The sequence below is a fragment of the Prionailurus bengalensis genome, chromosome A1 (genome assembly GCF_016509475.1).
Source record: "Prionailurus bengalensis isolate Pbe53 chromosome A1, Fcat_Pben_1.1_paternal_pri, whole genome shotgun sequence".
In the NCBI taxonomy this organism is placed as follows: domain Eukaryota; kingdom Metazoa; phylum Chordata; class Mammalia; order Carnivora; family Felidae; genus Prionailurus; species Prionailurus bengalensis.
Genome location: NC_057343.1, coordinates 211,408,785 through 211,432,683, shown reverse-complemented (window position 1 = coordinate 211,432,683; position 23,899 = coordinate 211,408,785). Strand labels below are relative to the sequence as shown.

General features: G+C 41.2%; 1 protein-coding gene across 1 annotated transcript in view; it reads left to right on the top strand.

The window, feature by feature from the left end:
- Window positions 1–366: 366 nt before the first annotated feature.
- LOC122480059 (40S ribosomal protein S6-like) overlaps window positions 367–23,899 on the top strand; it is a 75,920-nt gene continuing 52,387 nt past the window's right edge. Inside the window, exons 1-2 of the mRNA XM_043574034.1 lie at window positions 367–477; window positions 3,510–3,697. Coding sequence (XP_043429969.1) covers window positions 367–477; window positions 3,510–3,697 — 299 coding nt within the window. The remainder of the gene's footprint in view (window positions 478–3,509; window positions 3,698–23,899) is intronic.

Genomic DNA, 23,899 nt, shown 5'->3' with positions numbered 1-23,899 from the left:
GAAATTACCGATTCCAGTCTCACACAAGGAATTAAGCTTGGAACAATACAGTATTTTACAATCCAGTACAAGCTGCATTTATCCAGAGCTTTTCATGCATGGCATCTTAAAGCTCTTTATGACCCCTTTTAAAAAAAGGGGAAAAGAAAAAAAGAGAATTTAAAAGAGGAAACCTTCTAAAAACCCAAACCCCCACTGAACTAAATGAGCCATTGAGCGTGAATAGGACTTAACAGTGGCCTTCAGAATGGGAACAGAAGTCCCACTCGGATAGAACAAGAACAACAGAATCAAAGGAAATCACAGCTCAGAGAGGATTGCACAGGCCCTGAAACTTACCCCTTGGCCCTTGGGCACTGATGGGCAATGCCGTCTGTGCCTGGCACTATGAGCTTTGGACAGGGGTCAGGAGATGGGGTTCTGGCTCCCATGCGAGTGCAGACAGGATTAGAAGGCCATCCCTTGGCTCTGAAGATGGTCAGCACCAGCCTCAATATTCACTTTGCCCGTCCAAGCATCACCCCCCCACACACAACAGTTATCACAGCATAGCAGGTGGTTCTGCTACGTGCCTTTAGGCACCATCCTACTTGAAACTCCTCTCCCCAAGCTCCCAGGGCCCTCACACTGGGTTGCTGCTCAGCCCTGGCCATGCCTGCCCTTCTTGGAAGTCTCTCATGCTTTGAGCATCCTCTCCACACCTCCTTTTGCTCTCTCTTCCCCACCTCCCCCAACACCTTGGCTCTTCCCCTGGCTCCTATTTCTTCCACAGCCAGCTCTCTACTTGGCCCAAACTGATCAACTTATTTTTTTAGGTGTGTCACAGGGTGATGATCATTTAACATGATACTGTCTCAAAAGCTATAATTGTCTCCTAAAGAGATCTCCAGTGTTATAACCAGAAGAGATACCTGGAACATCCATGGGGATGGAAGACACTCCGATTAAATGCTGCCAACATTTAGATGCCCAGGGCTGCCCTGCTGTACCAGAGGCCAGTGAAGGAGTCTCCTCATGAACATGAGAATTGTAATTCATCTTGCGCTGTTGACAAAGTAAAACTATTGGCCTCGTGAGTCAATCCCTAGGCAGCTCAGTTATTCTACATTGAAACTTTAGTTCGTGTCTGTGCATGTGTGTTTAATTTCCTGCTACTGAGTGGGAATGAAGTCCCAGGACCAAGATGAGATCAGTTATTTTTTTAAAAAATCAAAGAAATTACTTTTGTATAGAATTTGACTACACTATGACAACTACTTTTCAGAGACTTTGTGAAGAGTAACACCCTGGGGATGGTTAGTGTGAACAGGAGTGTGGCAAGGGGATAGGGACAGGGGCTAGGAGGCCGTCACCTTGTCCTGCCTATAATCAGCCATGTGACCTTGGACATATCATTTCACCTCTCTGCTCATTGGTCTCATTGTCAATAAAATAAGCTCATTTAAGTAATATTTAAGGTTTCCCATGGGTCCAATATGTCAGGTTTGGGGAGAAATGATGTAATGCTATTAAATATGTTCAATCCCTCTGGATTATAACACTGCTGTTTTTTGAACTCCCCAACCCCTTAAATTTTAAACACAAGCATTGTTTCTTCAATTCTATGAGTACTAAGACACAGATATTGAGATTTGGAAATGAGCACAAGAGCATCACAAACCAAACGCACTGCAGGAAGACTAGCCTGTGCTTTGCTGAAACGCACATGCATATTAGCCACCCCACTGATCGTAACGAGACCGTGGAGGTGACTTGTTCTGGTAGCTGTAGTCTCTGGAACTTACTATTGTCTTTAGGGCTGCAGGAACCAGTGACCCTCAGGGTCCCCTGACAGCAACTTGTACAGAGGAAATAAAGGGAAAGGAAACTGGAATAGGGCAGAAGGGTATCGTAGACACTGCAAATGCCCCCTACCATCTGTGCACTGGCCAATCTGACTTACAAGTGTAGTGCACACCTTCACTAGAAGGTTTTCTGTGGCCCCCACAGCCCTTTCCCCGGGCACATTGCAGGTTGGAATTAACGATGCTCCTGAGAGCCGTGCTTCGTCAATACCTGATAAAGCTGATGGATAATACCTACACACCTGGGCTCCTTCACTGTCTGGGTGAGGTCCCTCGGAGGCAGGTGTCCCTCCCTGGCTCCCTGCACTCCCCAGCAGGATTATACCTCGTTGCCCACAGAGGCAATTTGCTAAAGGAGACACCCCCTGTTGGCTGCTTTCCTTCACCTGCCCCACTTCCTTATTCTCTTATTGGTGTTTCCGGAATCACTTCCCAGATGAACTATTCCCACTTACACCCATGTTTCAGAGTCTGCTTCTTGGGAGGTCAGGGGGCAGGGGTTAGTAATCCAAACTAAGACAAATGGTTCAGCTCCTAAAAATATAGCTTTGTTCCAGGGTTTCATTCAGTATCTCATTTGTTCGTTCAACAAATATTTGTTGTGTCCCTACGGGATCAGGCGCTGAGCCCAGTCCTGAAAAGCTATACATACACACTCTGTGGAAGATCAGTCAATGACTATTTGGCTGCGAATCTCCCACCACAGGCCGACTTAGCGGTGACTGGGCACGGGACCACTGAGGTGCCAACCCCCACTGGACACAGCAAGGGCCAGATGCACTGGCTGGCTCAATGGCGAAAGATGAAAGACCTCACTCCAAGAAGCTTCTAATCCAACACGCACCGTCTTCCCCAGCCCCCAGCAACACAAAAGCCTCTTTATGTTGTGAGCCATGAGAAGGTAGTTCTAACAAGTTTTGCTGCGGGAAATGTGTAGCAGGACTAAAGAGCCCCCCTGCATCCTTTGTGTTTGTCCAGGTGTCTGTGCACATCAGAGGCATTTCCAGGGGCTGACCTGCCACAGGGGCTCATCCGGGCCTTTGAAGCCTGCAGTCCTCTGGCCAGTCTGTCTGCCCAGCAGCCTGGGAAATAGATGTTGCTCCAAATGTGGGTCCCTGAGCCTGTCACAGAGGGCAGCATACCCTTGAGGGGCCATGAGAAACACGCAGACCTCCCTGTGCCATTTGGGGTCCTGAGGGAACCCAAGAGTTTCAAAAAGAAACATCAAGTAAAAGTCGCAGGGCTTCAGGTGGAGAAATAAAGACGTGCAGCAGCTTAATAACTGTCATAGGGCTCAGGCGCCTTCCCGGAGGCCCCCAGGGCTTCCCGTTGTGCCTAAGTCAGAGTCTGGGGGCAGGGCTTCTCTCCTTTATTCAAGGCGCCAGGCGCTGAGTGAGGGCTTATTCATGCTATCTGTGTGGGGATCTCAAGCTCAGGAATTTCTTCCTTAGATTTACACAAGCCCAAATTTTAATAGACATCAGTTACTGGGATCACGAGTTGGGCTAAAAGCTGATGAAGTTTAGCACTCAAAAACGAGAAATGGCCAGTTAAGCACATTTTTGTAATTCCCCGTGTAATAAAAGAGAGAGCAGGAGAATTGTATTTTTGTCTGCTTCTTTTCCTAAATGGCTCTTTTCTACTTCCTTTGATTTTGCCCTAAAGCCACAGTGTTTTATGATAGGAGGTGGCATCAAGGAGGCCCAGAGGAAGGAGAAGGTGAAGCAGCAGATTGCCATTACTGTACGATGTGGCCACACGAGGGAAGCGAAAGCAGGTGGAGACAGAGTCCACTGCGCCTTCTGCCACCGCATCCACGTCACGCTGATATTGACCACGCCATTACAGAGGGGGTGGGTGGGAACATGGGCTTTATTTCTCCTGAGAAGAAACTGTGAGGATTATGTTCAGAAAGTAAAGCTGACCCTTATTAAGGGATTTTACTAAGTGATGTTTATTAGATTCATTTTGCTTTTGAAATTTAAAGGCTAAATCTTAACAAATTAATTTTTAGCAGTAAAGTTTGATATTAGTAAAGAAAAGGGAGACAGGAGTGGGGGGAAGACAGAGAACATTGTCCAGAATTTCAGAGGTATTCTCCCTAGGTAAGAGCACTAATGACTGTGTGCCAGGCTTTGGGGGTAATGCAAAATGGTAAAAGACCCCATTCCCAATCAGGAAGCTTATACTCTGGTTAAGGAACCAAGGCAAATCCCAAAATAGTATAGAGCATAATTTAGACTGTAAGAACTAGCATAAGAGAATAGCCATCAAAGTAATATAGGAACTTAGAAGAGACTATCTTGACTATGGGAAATTCATTCCCTCTTTTCTTTTTTCTTTTCTTTTCTTTTCTTTTTTCTTTTCTTTTCTTTTCTTTTCTTTTCTTTTCTTTTCTCCTTTCCTTTCTTTTCCTTTCCTTTCCTTTCCTTTCCTTTCCTTTCCTTTCCTTTCCTTTCCTTTCCTTCCTGCTTGCTTGCTTTAACAAATGGCACCTCCACTGGCTGGGCACTGTTCTAGAGCATCGGTATAGCAGTGAACAGAATAGACCTGTCTCATGGAGCTTACAGTCTAGTAAGGAGAGACAAATGATAGACAATAAACATACCAAATAAGTAAATTAAATGTTTTGAAAGAGGCTTTACATGCTCAGGGGTGGGGGTTGGGAAATAGAGCTGAGAAAGGAAATAGTGCATTTGGGTAGGTCTCTGTAAGGATCATGACTTTCACACTGAACGGAAGGGGCTATTGGGGGGCTCTGAGCAGCAGAATGACATGACCTGATCAGCATTTTAAATAGGATCACTCTGGTTGAGAATGGCTTTGGAAGATGTTTAAAGGAAACATCAAAATCATCATAGTTAATGTGTGCTGAGTAGGTCCTACATGTCAGACATGTGATAATCCAGTGTCATGGATTCTTGAATACATTCTCCTATCAATGCTGTGGGGAAAATATTATCATTATCCTTAGTGTACTTACAAGGAAACTAAAGCTTCAAAGCTAGCCAATTTGTTCAACACCTCACAGACAACAGGACATAGAGTCTCATATCTGTCAAATGTTCTGACCACTAGCCTCCCTGCTTCCAAGCAGTTCTGTTACACTGGGTATCACGCTTTCCCACAACTTTCTTTCATGATATGATTTCCCGGTCAAAAACCTACAAGAGTTCCCAATATTTGAAAACCCTCTTTTGGGTAGTTTATGTACCATGATTTGAGCAGGAGCTCTCTGTTTCACCCAAGCCAAGAAATACCTAATTGTTATGGCCAAGGCACTACTGAAAGGAATACAAAAGATAAAGCGTTCCATGTCAAAGATGTAGTGTAATATAGCAGGAGTTACAAGATATATCTATGTTAAAAAAAAAAATCCAATTCATGCAGAAAGAGCCAGGCCAACAAGAAGTCAGTTGATTTTAGAACTCAACTCATTGTCCTTCAAACATGCCATGCCCATGTGTCAGTTTATGTCAGTTCTTGCACACTGGCCTTCACACGTCTTTTTATCATCATAAGATAATTACGTACTGATTGTTATCATCCCAAATTTGTAGATGAAGAGCCAAGCTTAGATATAAGTATTGCCAAGGTTGCATAGCAAGGTGGCACCTTGGAATCCTACACTGGGAATCCAATCTGGAGTTTTTGTTAACTCCAAATTCCATAGACTTTTTAGTATAGCTCACTGTCATTTAAATGGAGGGAGAGAAGAGAGAATAGGAAGGGGAAAAGAGAGTAAACAATTGTCTAATACAAGGAACAAATGACTGCCAGCAAAGTTAATGGCTGCCTAAAAGAGTACCCAACTGGGCTGTGATGCAGGGTGAGATGCCTATTACCCAAAGATGTAGCAACTAAACCAAATTTTAAGTAGGGAAAGCGGAGTCTGGAAGGAAGCAGGTGTCAACATGGGTGAGGTCCCAAACCAGGGAAGGATCTGGCCAAAGTCGAGGTATGAAACCCAAAGTGTGGTGTTACTGGGAAACACAGCAATAGAAGAAATGAGGAGACTCTTGGGGAGAGGGTTGGGAAGTCAGGGTGCTGGATAAAAGAGAAGGAGGCATACAAAAGAGAAGGGCACAATGCCAGTGAGGCATCTTGGTAGCAGTTCTTGAATAGCATTATGAAGGAGCCACAGAACCTCTGTGAAGTTCTCAGACCAAATGCTAGCTTCACATTATGGAACAGAATGACATGAGTAACAACAGGTCATCAGTTGACAGAAAATCTACGTGCAGGTGAATCCTCCCCTGTGCTCACACTGGGATTCAGAATGTCTCTCCTGGGTTGTCTAGGGTCTGGGATCTGAGGATGGACACTATTCCCTAGGGTGCCCGACCACACTGGGCCATTTTATGTCATTTTTTAACTCATCCACTGCCAATGTTACAGGACTCTTCCAAAGAGGTCGGTTGATTGATTTAGTGAACTAAAGTGTCTTCCTTGTTCCAAAAAGGACTCTGTCATATATACTTCAAATGAAATCTTGTAATACTTTTATTCGAGTCCTTTTCTCAAACATTGGATTTTGTGAGGTTAGAGCATTAAAATAAAGTCATTTAACTTCTACAGTTTCCCATACATGGAGGCTTTGAGGCTGTATGAAGAACAGTGTGCATGTTCTTGTAAACTCATATTTCTTGTTTTTAAACCTCAGTTTTATTTGGGTTAAATCTCCTTAGCCCCAAATGATCAAAAGTTTTGGCAGTTACCTGCTTTATTTCACCATAATCAAACCCATGCAAGATTCTGAGGTCTGAAGAATGCTGTTTAGAGTAAAAATTTATAGTAAGGGACAGATCATTATATTCATCATCAACGCGGCTTACGTCTCAGGCACTCTCTCTTCCTTTGCCAACACCTCATTGGTGCTATTATTCCATGCGATCACATGGCAACCCTGTGAACTGGGCAGGGCAGATGAGCAAATTGAGGCGAAGTGGGTCTGTCTAAAGTTATTCATTTTTCCTTCGTCAAAATTGTGTAAGTGCCCATCTCCTATTCCAATGGTAAAATGATACAGGCTGAGGTTAGGGATTTTCCCCCTTCCTCTAGCTAGGCAGATAAACTTCTCCAAGGAGAAAATTAAGGAAAAAGCGAAGACACATTTAAATTTCAGTTTCTGGAAACAAGAGGACAAGGTATGGCTTGATTGGTAGCAACTTTGTCTTTAGTGACTCTTATCCTAACTTCCTATCTTATTACATGCAGCTGCAGAAGAATCAACCATCCTGAATGTAGCTTAAAGGGCACAGGAGGATTAAATAACGCATGAAGGATTTTCTGACAGATTTGTCAGACTTAAATTTTGGAACATGCAGGACATGGTTCAGAGTCCCTGGAGTGACAGGTCCAGTAAGTGATTACTCACACCCTGGATTTAATTTGTTTAAAGAAAAATCTAGTTCAGTCTTGAAAACTTTTACTTTCATTTTGCCATATTTTACAGTCTAGAGTTTCATTTCCAAAATGAAAGCCACTAAATAACTACTGAGCATTTGAAATGTTGCTAGTAAAAATTAAGATATACTGTATTAAAAACACTCCAGATCTGAAAGACTTTGTACTAAAGATAGAATGTAAATGTCTTATTAATAACTTTATATTGATGACATGTTGAGATGATATTTCAGATATATTGAGTTAAATAAAATATATTATTAAAATTAATTTTACCTGTTTCTAGTTTTTTTTAAAATATAATTTATTGTCAAATTGACTAACATACAGTGTGTACAGTGTGCTCTTGGTTTTGGGGGTGGATTCCCGTGGTTTGTCGCTTACATACAACACCCAGTGCTCATCCCAACAAGTGCCTCCTCAATGCCCATCACCCATTTCCCCCTCTCCCCCACACCCCCCTCCCATCAACCCTCAGTTTGTTCTCTGTTTTTAAGATTTTAAGACATATCAGACAAAGGGCTAGTATCCAAAATCTATAAAGAGCTCACCAAACTCCACACCCAAAAAAACAAATAACCCAATGAAGAAATGGGCAGAAAACATGAACAGACACTTCTCTAAAGAAGACATCCAGATGGCCAACAGGCACATGAAAAGATGCTCAACATCGCTCCTTATCAGGAAAATACAAATCAAAACCACACTCAGATATCACCTCACACCAGTCAGAGTGGCCAAAATGAACAAATCAGGAGACTATAGATGCTGGAGAGGATGTGGAGAAACGGGAACCCTCTTGCACTGTTGGTGGGAATGCAAACTGGTGCAGCCGCTCTGGAAAGCAGTGTGGAGGTTCCTCAGAAAATTAAAAATAGACCTACCCTATGACCCAGCAATAGCACTGCTAGGAATTTACCCAAGGGATACAGGAGTACTGATGCATAGGGGCACTTGTACCCCAATGTTTATAGCAGCACTCTCAACAATAGCCAAATTATGGAAAGAGCCTAAATGGCCATCAACTGATGAATGGATAAAGAAATTGTGGTTTATAAACATAATGGAGTAATACGTGGCAATGAGAAAGAATGAAATATGGCCCTTTGTAGCAACGTGGATGGAACTGGAGAGTGTGATGCTAAGTGAAATAAGCCATACAGAGAAAGACAGATACCATATGTTTTCACTCTTATGTGGATCCTGAGAAAGTTAACAGAAACCCATGGGGGAGGAGAAGGAAAAAAAAAAAAAGAGGTTAGAGTGGGAGAGAGCCAAAGCATAAGAGACTGTTAAAAACTGAGAACAAACTGAGGGTTGATGGGGAGTGGGAGGGAGTGGAGGGTGGGTGATGGGTATTGAGGAGGGCACCTTTTGGGATGAGCACTGGGTGTTGTATGGAAACCAATTTGACAATAAATTCCATATATTGAAAAAAAAAAGATTTTAAGAGTCTCTTATGGTTTGCCTCCCTCCCTCTCTGTTTATATCTATTTTTTTCTCCTTCCCTTCCCCCATGGTCTTCTGTTAAGTTTTTCAAGTTCTACATATGAGTGAAAACATATGATATCTGTCTTTCTCTGACTGACTTATTTCACTTAGCATAATACCCTCCAGTTCCATCCATGTTGCTGCAAATGGCAGGATTTCATTCTTTCTCATTGCCAAGTAGTATTCCATTGTATATATAAACCACATCTTTATCCATTCATAAGTTGATGGACATTTAGGCTCTTTCCATAATTTGGCTACTGTTGAAAGTGCTGCTATAAACATTGAGATACGTGTGCCCTTATGATGAATCAGCACTCCTGTATCCCTTGGATAAATTCCTAGTCGGACTATTGCTGGGTCGTAGGGTAGTTCTGTTTTTGGGGGGTTGTTTTGTTTTGTTTTTAAGGAACCTCCACACTGTTTTCCAGAGTGGCTGCACCAGTTTGCATTCCCACCAACACTGCAAGAGGGTTCCCATTTCTCCACATCCTCGCCAGCATCTGTTGCTTCCTGAGTTGTTAATTTTAGCCACTCCGACCAGTGTGAGGTGATATCTTAGTGTAGTTTTGATTTGTATTTCTCTGATGATGAGTGACGTTGAGCATTTTTCATGTCTTCTTTGGAAAAGTGTCTATTCATGTCTTCTGCAGATTTCTTCACTGGATTATTTATTTTTCGGGTGTGGAGTTTGGTAAGTTCTTTACAGATTTTGGATACTAGCCCTTTATCCGATATGTCATTTGCAAATATCTTTTCCCATTCTGTCTGTTGCCTTTCAGTTTTGTTGATTGTTTCTTTTTTTTTTTTTTTTAAATTTTTTTTTTCAACGTTTATTTATTTTTGGGGGGACAGAGAGAGACAGAGCATGAACGGGGGAGGGTCAGAGAGAGAGGGAGACACAGAATCGGAAACAGGCTCCAGGCTCTGAGCCATCAGCCCAGAGCCCGACGCGGGGCTCGAACTCACAGACCGCGAGATCGTGACCCGGCTGAAGTCGGACGCTTAACCGACTGCGCCACCCAGGCGCCCCTGATTGTTTCTTTTGCATTGCAGAAGCTTTTTATCTTGATGCAGTCCCAATTGTTCATTTTTGCTTTTAATTCCCTGTCTTTAGAGACGTGTCGAGCAAGAAATTACTTTGGCTGAGGTCAAAGAGGTTGTTGCCTGTTTTCTCCTCAAGGGTTTTGATGGTTTCCTGTCTCACATTCAGGTCCTTTATCCATTTTGAGTTTATTTTTGTGAATGGTGTAAGAAAGCGGTCTAGTTTCATTCTTCTGCATGTTGCTGTCCAGTTCTCCCTGCACCACTTGCTAAAGAGACTGTCTTTTTTCCATCAGATACTCTTTCCTGCTTTGTCAAAGATTAGTTGGCCATACATTTGTGGGTTCAATTCTGGGTTCTCTATTCTATTCCATTGGTCTATGTGTCTGTTTTTGTGGCAATACCATACTGTCTTAATGATTACAGCTTTATAGTAGAGGCTAAAGTCTGGGATTATGATGCCTCCCACTTTGGTTTTCTTTTTCAGGATTTCTTTGGCTCTTCAGGGCCTTTTGTGGTTCCATACAAATTTTAGAATTGTTTGTTCTAGCTTTGAGAAGAATGCCAGTGCAATTTTGATTGGGATTATTTCTAGCTTTTTAATGTGCTTTCTGTAAAATTTAAAATTATGTATGTGGCTCACATGAGTGACTTACATTGCATTTCTGTTGTATAGCAGTGATCTAGAGAACACTTCTTTTTCAAGAACTGTGAAGAGTTTGAGATATTACTCCACTTGCAAGCTAAGAAGTCATTTGGCCACAGTTTCATGGATGCTGGTAGATATGAAACTCCAGGTTCAAAGACAAAGGATAGTTTCTTACTCACAGTGAGAGCAGTAACCAAAGTATCAGCATACTGGCATGAGCTCACCAAGCCCCAGTTACCACGGATGATGTGAAGAGAGCTAGGTGATACTGTATTGCACTAACAGAGAGGAACTTGGAATTTGAAGAACTTCAATCCTTGATAAAGCACAGTTGGCAAACCTGCCTTTGCTCTGGAGGAAAACACTATCTCTGTCTTCCAAGGGTGTTAACTATGCAAACATCCTTGAAAAGATACTCCAGACAAAACGACAGTTGATGCATTGCTTTCAAGGTGTGGAAAAGTGAGAGAGACCCATGGGGAACTGTCTACCAACATTCTCATTCCTATTAGTTATTTTTCCCTTAGACTATACATTTCTCCTTGTGGATGTTATATTTTTCTCAATTAATTAATATACATTGTTAAAAAACATTATTAGCTCCTAACTCGTTTTAGTTTTCTAAAGGCTTTGCAATTTCCTTATTGAATTGTACACCACAATGTGTCTTAAGCTGTACTTCCCTTCTCTGAAAAGAACTCATTTTCCTGAAATCATCATATTCAAAATGCACTTAGTGGACCATTGGCAGTGTTGTAGGAATGTAATACAGGAATACAAAAACTCAACTGAAATAGTCTGATTCTCTGGGCACACACATTTAAGAAACATTTGGAAGCACTGGCACTTTAGAAACATTTGTTTAACTAAATAGTGATTGGAAGTCTCCCTAAAGACTTGACTCTGGATAGAGTCTCAGTTCCCATGACAGCACACAGGTCTGAACAGGCTCTGCCTTGCACCCTGGAATGTTGCACCTTCAAAGCGTTTCACCAACATCAAGTAAGTGGTTTTCACAATGCATAGGTAAGGTTGATCATTAAGTACTATTATCCAGATATGACTGGCTTAATTCACTTGCCTCCAGCCCCAGCAGCCAAAGTCAAAAGCAAGAGATGAATCCAGAATATCTGGCTTCTACGCTATATTAACATCCCTGGACCATGTCTATTTTTTGCACATAAAACCACTCCTTCCTGTTCTTTTAAATATACTCAGTAAGTAACAGCTCATTCGGTAATAGTATATTATTCTATACCGTTGCTTATAGACTATTTTATTTCTTTTAAAATTGTCACGACCTCACTTTTAATTTTTTTATTCATTTAAATAGGTAACAGATGCACACATGAAAACAAAAAAAGGTAGTAGGAGGTGGAATATAATAAAAAGTATTCTTCATTTCTCCTCTATCAGACAGCCACCTAGTTCTCTCTGGAGGCAAACCTTCTTAATGATTTCTTGTGAATATCTCCAGACATAGATCACACATTTACAAATCTATCCCTTATATTACGTAGTTGATATGCCTGTCATCCATACTTTTCTGTATCTTGTTTTTCTCACTTAGTTATCAATTTTGGAGATTATTCCCTATCAATGAGCTTAGTGTTTCATTCTTTTAACTGTACCCTGTTTATTTAATCAGTTTCCTATTGGGGCAGGTAGGTTGTTTCCAGTCTTTGCTATTATTTACTTATTGAGCCAACACTTACCCAGTGATTGTCTCGCGCCATGCTCTGCAGTGACTCTCCTGGCACTTGTATCACTTTCTGCACATGCAAATAAACCAGAAGCACCGTGGTTTTGCCACTTTCTAGCTGTCTTTGGCCAAACTGCTGAGCCTCAGTTTCTTTATTTACAGTATGAGAATAATAATAGTACCTAGTTCATAGGATTGTTGAGAAGAGAGTAAAAGAGTCAAATATATATAATATATAAATACGTTTGTATATAATCTATGCAAAGCATGGTATCTAACACAACGTACGTGTATTCATTGTAGCTGTAATTTGCATTTCTCGAGTGAATTTGAGAATCTTTTGTTATTAAGCCTATTTTGTTACTAAGTTATTGATCTTTTACTTACTGATTTATCAAGTGCTTTAAAAGTATAAATTGTAGGGGCGCCTGGGTGGCTCAGTCGGTTAAGCGGCCAACTTCGGCTCAGGTCATGCTCTCACGGTCCGTGAGTTCAAGCCCTGCGACGTGCTCTGTGCTGACAGCTCAGAGCCTGGAGCCTGTTTCGGATTCTGTGTCTCCCTCTCTCTGACCCTCCCCCGTTCATGCTCTGTCTCTCTCTGTCTCAAAAATAAATAAACGTTAAAAAAAATTTTAAAAAAAAGTATAAATTATAGGGGCTCCTGGGTGGCTCAGTTGGATAAGAGTCCAACTTCAGCTCAGTTCATGATCGCATGATTTGTGAGTTCAAGACCCACATTAGGCTTGCTGCTGTCAGCGTGGAGCCCACTTTGGATCCTCTGTCTCCTTCTCTCTTTGCCCCTCCCCCATTTGTGCTCTTGCTCTCTCCCTTTTTGAAAAATAAACATTTTTTAAAGTCTAAATTATGTATACACACACACACACACACACACACAAACACACACATATATATATAATATATCCTTTGTCTATGATATAAGTTGAAGATATTTTCCTAGTTTGTAATTTGTCATTTCATTTTATTTTTCTCACCCTGTAGACATTTTTATTATTATAGAATCAAATTTCCCCATCTTTTTTTATATGACTTTTGGATTTTGCACTCCATTCAAGATCTTTCCTTCTTATTGTGAGATAATAAAAAAAATTATTTTCTTTTTTTTCCTGGTATTTTATTTTCTTTACAGTTAAATCATTGGTCCATCTGTGAATTATTTTGGTCTTAGGTGAGCCAAGAATTCCATCTTCTCTTTTCCAGATGTCTGCTAGTTATTCTAATACCATAAAGGTAATTTAAGGGAAAAAATGGTTTAATGTTAGAGAGTTTTACAATTTACTAATAGTACAAAATTTATTTTGCCTAGTGTGTGTTCTATGGGAAGAGGAAGAAGGTGTGTGTGGCCTTTCTCATCCAGCTCGTTATTAGTAATATAAGTACTTGTCATTGAGGGCCAGGGTATAACTGGCCCATTTATTTAGTGATCAAGGTATACTAGCAGTTGAAAGGAGGATACTAGAAGATTTACAGTCAGAGGACCCAGCAAAACTGTGCCCGGTTTCTGACCCACTATGAAATCACAAATGTCATTGTTTTAGCCACTAAGTTTCAGAGTGATTTGTTACCTAGCAATGGATAATACAATGAGCACAGATGAGCATTGCAGAAGTGAGAGCCAATGGCGGGTCCTTTCTGATTGCTTCTATTTTCTCAGTGAAGAAGGTTATCTGCTGAGAGCGAGGAGGCAGCAAGAGATAATAGAGGTTTGAGGAGAGAAGAGAAGGTATGAAACAGAAGCATGGGAGAGTTAATAGACCAGGGAAGTACAGTATGACTGACAGGCTGAGATGAGTGGTATGAACGTAAAGCAAGAACAGCCAGCTCAGCTGTGTTGTCTGCAACCATATTCGCGTGCAGGGGTATACGTACAGAGGTTTGGCTGTGGTCAGAGCCAGGGTTTTGCCAGATGAGCATGACAAAGAAAGCGGAGGCAAAGGAACTAAGGTACATATAAAGGAATGAATATTATGACAGACCACAGACTATGGCCTGGATAAGTAGAGACTGAAAGAAGTAAGAAGATAGTATGCTCAATTGTTACAGGTCCTAGCAATGGCAAAAAGTTTTTAAAATCAGGACCTAGAGGAATAATAGGAAGTGATATACAATTACGTTAGAAAAAAACATAGCATCATGTAAAGTTGAACCCATCGATTCTGCTCCTACAAAAACTCTTGCAAATATGTGCCAGAAGATATGTACAAGCTATTTATAGCAGCAGAAATAATGACATCAAAAAGCTGGGAAGAATGAATGAATACATTTTGGTATATTCACACCACAGAATATTATACAGTAGTAAGACTACACCATAGCCATTGCACACAATATGGAGACATTTTATGCATAGAATAGTAAATACATTGCAAACTCCAAATCACTACATGCAGTATGATATCATTTATATAAAATTCAAGAAAAATAAGTAAGCAACATGCTGTTTAGGAATACATGCATATATGATAAAGCCATTTTAAATATCAGGGGAAGTATAAATAAATAAATAAATATCAGGGGAATTAAAAATGCAAAATTAGGGCTTATGGATACTCATGGAGAGGAGGCAAGGAAGTGGGATAGAGAAGGAAGACATAGTTAGATGAAAATAAAATAAAATAAAAAGTGGTGCTCAAATATTGGGATGCTTAAAATTAAGATCGCAGAGGGGATAAGATTCTTGGTAAGGACAGAGTCATGTGCCATGACCATGCAAGTGAACGGCTGAGGTAGGATGGAGTATGAGATACTTGGAGGGGAGGAGGTAAAGGAGCTGAAAGGCCAGTATACTGGAAGATTCACCTATGTGGATACTGAAATCACCTAGAACAGAGTAGACATGGTGTCGGAGAAAGTGACAGTGAGCCAAGAATGAAGGGAAGTGACACTGGAGTCATTAGTGGTTGTCAAAAGGAAGGTGGCAAATGATATAGAGTCCAATATTAAGAATTCCAGTGCTGCTTATTTTTTTTGGAAAAGGATGGGACAATGGCTTGGGAGCAGCAATAAGCAAAGAGGACATCGATCCTATGCCAGGCCCAGCGGTGCCAGAGATGTAGGAGAGAAACCAGCTACCTCTATGAGCGACTGCAGTGGGAGCAGTGTCCTTAGGGAAGAGCCAGTTAGAAACGAAAGGGAAAAGGACATGAGGAAGAAGAGTTTCCTGTCTGTATACACGGAGTTCCAGGGGCACAGAGGAAGAGTTTTGATTTCTGGAAAAAGGATGAGAGACGGAGTCACTCAAGATATTCAGATTTTTCAGAAATGAGAATCTGGGAGACGAGGAATGACCAGGCAGTCTTGGGTGTCTAGTGGTAACTGAATTACATGGAGGAAGGTCAATCCAGAGGGTCTCGAGGAAGATAATGCCACTGAGATGGGTGTTGGTGGATAGGGAAGATGGGATGTCCTGCCAGAAACACGCAAGAATGTCTGAAGCCTGAGAATTTCTTCAGTACCGTGCTAGAGGCAGGAGCCTGGGGAAGAAGTACTGCATTGGCCTCCGTGTCATCCTGCTTTAACCTCCTGCTGGAAAATTGATGTCCAAAGGAAAGTTAGGATGGCTCCATTCAAATCTCACCTTTTCGTGTCATCCCTTCCTCATTCTTTCCAGAATCACAGCAAAAACCATTCGGAGTCTGCCAGCTGTTACATAATATTCATCATTCCTTTTATTTGTCATATCCATCAAATCCATTGAAATTATACCTAATGGCCTAAGACACTGGGCCTATTTTCAAAACCAAAACTTCAAGCATAAAACAAGCAAAAGACCCCTCATATGAAAGCTGGTCCTACGCATCAGGAGCCCATCTTATGGGACAAGGAAAGGGGCCAGGAAAGAGATTCCTCCATTCAGGCATGGATGCAATCTGGGGGTCCAAGATGCAGGAGACCACTGTAGGGTTTGGCAGATCCCCTTGGTTGTTCCCAGCATTCTTCATGAGGTATTTTGTACAAGGGCTTTGGTCTTGGCAGGTCACTCAACCCTGAAGGGCCCAGAGTAATTGCATCATTCAGTAGTGTGTGTCCACAACGGACCACAACCCTCCTGGATGGCTGATGTTTGAGAAAGCAAGCATACATGGACAATGGTTAGAAAATCCAGCCATGTAATTGGAGGCTCATGATGTAAATAAGGCACCAACCTCACTAGTCCCGATGAGGGTGTTGGCAGACACCCAGCTTATGAAACAGCAGCAAGAGAGAGTCTAGCACTCCTTAATGTCAGAGATGGAAATTCTGTTCCTTGTGTCCTGTGGTGGCAGGGAGGCTACCCTGGACCATCCCTGTAGAGTAGGCTTCAAGTCAGGTGTGCTGGTCCTTCCAAAGTTTCTGTGAAGTGCCTAATAGTCTTTATAAATTACTCGTCTGCTAAAATAAACTAGTGTGGTTTCTTATGTTTGCGGTAAAAGCCTTGATACCATTTTTTAAAAAGATTTGTACAGGCAGAGAATTGGAGGCAAGGAATTCCAAGGTCAGGGAATGGCACAAGGACAGGCAGGCATGCAAGTGTGAAAACTCAGAGTGTGTCGTTAAAAATATTTGCTGATTTAAAGCTTGGGGTACAAGTGCCCCTATGCATCAGTACTCCTGTATCCCTTGGGTAAATTCCTAGCAGTGCTATTGCTGGGTCATAGGGTAGGTCTATTTTTAAATTTTTGAGGAACCTCCACACTGTTTTCCAGAGCGGCTGCACCAGTTTGCATTCCCACCAACAGAGTTTATAGCAGCACTCTCAACAATAGCCAAATTATGGAAAGAGCCTAAATGCCCATCAACTGATGAATGGATAAAGAAATTGTGGTTTACATACACAATGGAGTACTACAGGACAATGAGAAAGAATGAAATATGGCCTTTTGTAGCAACGTGGATGGAACTGGAGAGTGTTATGCTAAGTGAAATAAGTCCTACAGAGAAAGACAGATACCATATGTTTTCACTCTTATGTGGATCCTGAGAAACTTAACAGGAACCCATGGAGGAGGGGAAGGAAAAAAAAAAAAAAAGAGGTTGGAGTGGGAGAGAGCCAAAGCATAAGAGACTCTTAAAAACTGAGAATAAACTGAGGGCTGATGGGGGGTGGGAGGGAGAGGAGGGTGGGCGATGGGCATTGAGGAGGGCACCTTTTGGGATGAGCACTGGGTGTTGTATGGAAACCAATTTGACAATAAATTTCATATATTAAAAAAAAAAAGAAATATTTGCTGATAGGTGTGGCGGAGAAAGTAAGGAACTTGAAAGTAAGTATTGGATGATCATTCAGTTTCCTGGCAAAGAGGAACACTATACAGCTGAAGCCATACTTTGAGGAACAGAGGTGTGTATCAGAATCGGATACTAGCTATGATGGGGAAGAGAAAAGTGGCATAAGTGGGTTATGTGGCTTCACAGCGGGTGGGGGCGTTAAGCAAACGTAGAGGGCAGCGTGGTATGGTGGGAAATGACTGGACTTCATCACACTTCATTCAGATCTTGGTCTGAATTCTGTAATTCTGTGACCACTTATCCATGACCCCGTATATATTTTATTTAATCTCCCTGACCCTCAGCTCCTTCACCTGGAAAAACAGGAATAATAAAATCTACTGTCCTAGCGTGATTAGCTTGTGCATTCCAAGGGCAAACAGGTAGGCCAACTAAAGCAGATTTATTGGTCCACTCAAAAGAGGGAAACCACACACCAGAGAATCATGGGATATCTCACCAAACAAAGGAAAAGATAGTTTTATTCTAGGGTTTGGGGAAAAGGTAGAAGTAAGTAAAATTTAACCGAAGTAGTATGGCAGTAGACTCAAAGAAGTCAACATCAAGTGTGGGCTGCAAAGTGAAAGCGGGGTCTTGTTTCCTTGGCAACTACAAAGTTAAGATGGATGTGAAATGCTGGATCTAAACCCTCTTATCTCAAGCTCTGCTCCTGGATTGGAAACCAAGACTACTCCTCTATGTCAAAGTGACTTAAATCCTCTGGTCAAGAGTAATAAAACTATTCTTAACCAGTTTTAGTTCACACAGTAAAGTTAGTAAGTAAGAAAGCAGTGGTCACTCAAAGAAAGGAGTTATTGTGACGCTTTGAAGCATGTGCTTGGAGGAAATATTGTTTTCTATTAACTCTGCAACTAGCTTTATCTGTGTTTTTTATTCTAGTCAGTTGAAAGAATCTTACCATCCAAGCTAATTTTTATTTTCTCACCCTCCTTCATTGCCTAAACAATGAGAAGATCAGCCTGAATATTTTCACATTATTCTGTGAAATCCAGATCTTCACCGTTGTCTAAGTCCCACTGATTAAGTGGCTGTTTGGAGGGGAGGACTTAAGACAATCCTTTATATTTTTTTTTCATTGTAAGATGAGCTGTTGAGTCATTTGATGCGACAATGGCTTTGTAGTAGCACTTAGGACTATAGATCACATATTTGAGCAGCACAACACAGACAATATGAAGAGAGCTACTTCAAGTTTGTAGTACACTCAGTCGCCAGATCACATGGTTAACATCGCATAAAATTAGTGTAACACTATCACTCATACAAACAAAATTTGTCACAGGGAATTTTGTTAGTATCTGAATATTCACTCTCATTTATACTTAAGTATTCTAGATGTGACTTACAGTCACACTTTCTTTGTGTGCTTTGCATATTGAGCCCCAGCCAGTTGAGGTTTAAATGTTTATTTGTTTTTCCAAGAACAAAACGTAACAATAATTAATGCGATCACACGGGTGTATACAACAACTCACCAAGCTGTGCAATGAAGATTGATACCCTTTATGTTTGCTACCTCTCAATTCAAAAGTTGTTTTGCTTTGTTTTGTTTTTAAGAAAAAATGTCATTGAGGAGAAGTTCCTTGCCCAAGGTTGTGCAGCATTTTATTGCAAGAATAAAATGCAGCAAAAAGTTGCTTGAGACCAATTGTGTAAATTCACTAACGTTTGAAAGTTCTTAACTTTCAAAGGACTTGTCTATAAGTCCTGCTTGTAGACAGGAAGGTAATAACACAAACAGAACTGCCAAAGATAAATAAATAAGGAAGTGGGCTGACAGCACATTCGAATTTTAAGAGGGTATAACAGCTGGCTAAGTAGTTGAGTTTACAGTTTGGACTTACGTTGTCTGATTCCACAGCTTGCATGGTCAACTTCTAAGTTATTTTAAATGAATACAAAATATGTAAGTAACTCCTAGTCGACTGAGAATATCTTACACACAGAGTGCCCTTTAGAAAAGTTGGCTTGCCAGTGTAATGGACATTAGATGATAGCCCAAATGCATTAGAAGGGCTAAAAAATAGTTGAGATCTTGCATTCAATAAAGAAAATATGAGAAGAAAGCTTGACATTTCTCAAGGTTTTGTGATCCCCAAAGGAAGAAATAACTGAGAGGAGAGACGAGTGCCCTTAAATATGTGAAGTTTCCCCAAATGCCAAGTCAAGAGATATTATACTTCAGCCTGCTGCTGGTAGATCACAAAACACCATGGCTCCTGTGGGGACACATTCTTGCGGTCAGGAAGAGACAACATCTTGATCTATTGAGTGCCTTTTTTGCTGAATTTGAAAATGAAGGAAGTACATTTTTTTCCTAGTGTTGTTCTTTATAATCTACTAAAAAGTCTTGAGTCAGGGTAAATTAGATAGCCTCAGACTCCCCTCCTCTCCCGTATTAGAAGAGGCCGACCAATGTCCACTGCAGGCCAGCCTTTTCCAATGCCACGCTTCCAGGATTTGGGGATCCTAAAGCTGAATTCTTCACTGACTGGAAGCTTCTACTCAAGGTCTCACCAGTGATGGGAAAATGGAGCATGCTACCATTTGCTGCATCCCACAAGTCTTCTCATGACAGTTGGGGGAATGGAGGCTCAACTGCTCGCCGACTGTTCACAGCATCACTCACCACTCCATTAGGTGGCCCATGGAGCCATGCACTGCATTCCCCACAGAAAGCTACCTAAACACAAGTCCTGTCTTCTAGACCAGGGGCCGGCAGCCTCTCGGCATGGCGTGTTGGCCATCCCGAAGACAGCAGTTCCTGGTTGATGTGTACCTAAACTTCCAGTGATACTTGTGACCTTGCACAAAAATTTAATTTTAATATTCTTTCGATTGTCACATTACATAACTACAGATCTCTACTTCACGTCTCAAAAATATGACCGAAAACTGGTTTTACTTGTTTACATCACAATGATAAGAATTCGATTTTTTTTTTTTCCAAATACTTCTCAGGCTGTTTCAAAGCCTGGTTTGCATAAAATATTCTGGTAGATAAATTGTAAGTTACTAACTGACAAATATTATGTCTAAGTTTATGCACAGCCTCTCAGAGTGGCATAGTGACTCTTCTTTCACCCCTTGTGTAGAGGGGACAGTGAGAGCATAGGTTGAATCCAGACGTCTCCACCTCCACCAGGGGGTGCTGCAGAGTGAGGTGGTGGCTGTCCTTCACCAGGAAGGGTCTCAGACCCCAGAGCAACACACCTCCTCTAAGGGTCAACTTTGGAAGGAAAGGAAAGGGTATAAGGAGTACGGCCTCACCGCTACCATTTGTGGGCCCTGGGCAACAAAACAAGTGGAGGCCTGCACATATTCTCTTATCATTTCAACCAGTAGGATGAAACTGCAAGATTTCATCTGACCTATTTGAGTTGTGTTGTTGATGAGAATCATTTTTTGCTCAATTTAACTGTTTTGATCAGTAATTAGAGAATGTTCCTCCTATTAAAATGGCTAAGTAGGAAGAAAGAAAGAAAGAAAGAGGAAAGAAAGAGAGAGATGGAGGGAGAGAGAGAGAAAGAAAAAGAAAGAATGAGGGAGGGTGGGAGGGAGGGAGAAAGAAAAGAAAGAAAAAGAGAGAGAAAGAAAAAGAGAGAGAAAGAAAAAGAGAGAGAGAACATCTTATCCTACAAAGTGCCCGCAAGGATGCACAGTGAGGGTAACTCTCATACACTGCTGGCAGAGGGCAAAATGGACACCCACTCTAGAAAATACTTTGGCAGTTTCTCACACAGTTAAACATTCACTTTCCATATGACTCAGCAAACCACTCCTAGGTATTTACCCAAGAGAAATGAAAACTTAATATCCACTCAAAGACCTGTGTAGAAGGCTTATAGCTGTTTTGTTCATAATCTCCCCAACTGGAAAGAACCCAGATGTCCATCAACTGGTGAATGGCTAAACAAATTGTAGTTCCTCCACGTAATGGAATAATACTCAGCAATAAAAGAAAATGATCTATCAATACTTGCAACAACATGAATGACTCTCAAAAGGATTATGCTAAGAAGCCAGACACAAAAGATTATATACTGTATGAATTCCATTTACATGACATTCTGAAAAAGACAAAATTATAGGGACAGAAATCAGATCAAAGGTTTCTGGGAGCAGGGAGCTGGGAGAAGAGAGCAAAGGGATTGACCAGAAAGGGGCACAAGGGATCTTTCTGGGTTGATGGAAAACACTATATCTTGATTGGGGTCATGGTTACGTGATAGGATACATTTTGTCAAAACACATAAAACTGAACACTTAAAAAGGGTGACTGCTCCTACACGTAAATTATACCTCAAAAACCTGACTTAAAAAGAATTTGTAATGTCCTATTTTCCAATCTTTTGTGGGTCAGAGTAACAGAAGCCTGCTCACTTTTTAACAGTTTTTAAAAATTTAAGCAGATGGCCTCTTTGTAGATTTACTTATTTTTCCTTTATAGCCTTTTCTCTTCTCTGAACTCCGCTTTTGTAGAGTTTTGTATTTTTCTTAATGCTTATTTATTTTTGAAGGAGAGAGAGAGAGAGCCAGGGATGGGCAGAGAGAGAGGGAGACAGAGAATCCAAAGCAGGCTCCAAGCTGTCAGTGCAAAGCCCCACGTGGGGCTCAAACACACGAACAAGGGAACCGTAAGTTCATGACCTAAGCCAAAGTTGGACACTCAACAAACTGAGCCACCCAGGTGCCCCTGGAGTTTCGTATTTTTAATTTTTATCACAATTGCAATTTGCACTCATTCTCAATAATCTAGAAGATTAAAATATTTTAAGTTAAAATTCAAAGTTTATAAAATTTAAACAGGCTTTCATCAAATTCTATAAATTGTAGTAAATGCAAAATATTTAGAAAAGTAAAACCTCATTTTTTAATGTTTATTTATTTTGAGAGAGAGAGAGCACGTGCATGCGAGCAATGGACAGGCAGAGAGAGAGAGGGAGACAGAGAATCCCAAGCAGGCTCCACACTGTAATCATGGAGCCTGACGCAGAGCTTGATCTCATGAACCTCAAGATCATGAGCTAAGCTGAAGTCAGATGCTCAACTGACTGAGCCACCCAGAAACCTCTTGAATTCATGCTTACTGAGAGCAAAGATTTGAAAAGTTGATTAATTTGTTTTGCCATACTTCAGTTCTTCCATTGTTCAAATCCTTCCTACATATGAAAGCAGTGTCTATCTCTGACTTCAGCAGTGAAATAACCCACAAGCATTAGGTCTAGCTGTTGATGTTTCAGGAACACAGGGTGAGAAATGCAGAGAAGTATCTCCCTGGGGACTGAATGGTGTCAGTAATGATAGTGGACTTTTAGGATTATGGATCATACTGTGCCAACACTGAGCACAGAATCCCAAGGCATTCACACCTGTGTATGACTTAATAAATTTATTTTGTGTGTCGTTCTATTATGGGAACCCTCTAAAAGCACCCAGAGCAGGAGTCCCCCTTGCCCCACCCACTTACCCTATGGCTTTTGTCTCTATGCCTTAGGTGCCAAGACTGCCCTAAAGAATTGTCTTCAAAATTACAAATGCTTTTGGTCAAGATCACACTTCAATGTACTTCATTTAACATGATCATTACCTATTAACACTTTAACTGGATTTCTACATGAACTATGCTCAAGAATGGGTAGAATGGAGATCTGAGGAAGGTTTGGGGACTTGGAAGAAGGAAAGGTCATGGTACAGGTAGATCCCCAAAAAAGCTCCAGGACTGTAGAAGGTAGACTTTGACCTCAAAAATCCTCACATATGCTCCAGGCTATCAGTGTTCTTTAAAGCAGAGAGGCATAGAAAGCCTAGCTGTGGAGACTCATGTACAAAACACAGAGTAGAGCAATCCCTATCAAAATAATACCAGCATTCTTCACAGAGTTAGAACAAACAATCCTAAAATTTGTATGGAACCACAAAAGACCCCGCATAGCCAAAGAAATTCTGAAAAAGAAAACCAAAGCTGGAAGTATCACAATCCCAGACTTCAAGATGTATTGCAAAGCTGTAATAGTCAAGACAGTATGGTACTGGCACAAAAAACAGACACTCAGATCAATGGAACAGAACAGAGAACCCAGAAATGGACCAACAAATCTATAGCCAACTCATCTTTGGCAAAGCAGGAAAGAATATCCAGTGGAATAAAGACAGTCTCTTCAGCAAATGGTGCTGGGAAAAACAGACAGCAACATGCAGAAAAATGAACCTAGACCACTTTCTTACACCATACACAAAAATAAACTCAAAATAGATGAAAGACCTAAACGTAAGACCGGAAGCCATCAAAATCCTCGAGGAGAAAGCAAGCAAAAACCTCTTTGACCTCAGCCGCAACAGCTCCTTACTCAACATGTCTCCAGAGGCAAGGGAAACAAGCAAAAATCAACTATTGGGACCTCATCAAAATAAAACCCTCTGCATAGTGAAGGAAATAATCAGCAAAACTAAAAAGCAACCAACAGAATGGGAGAA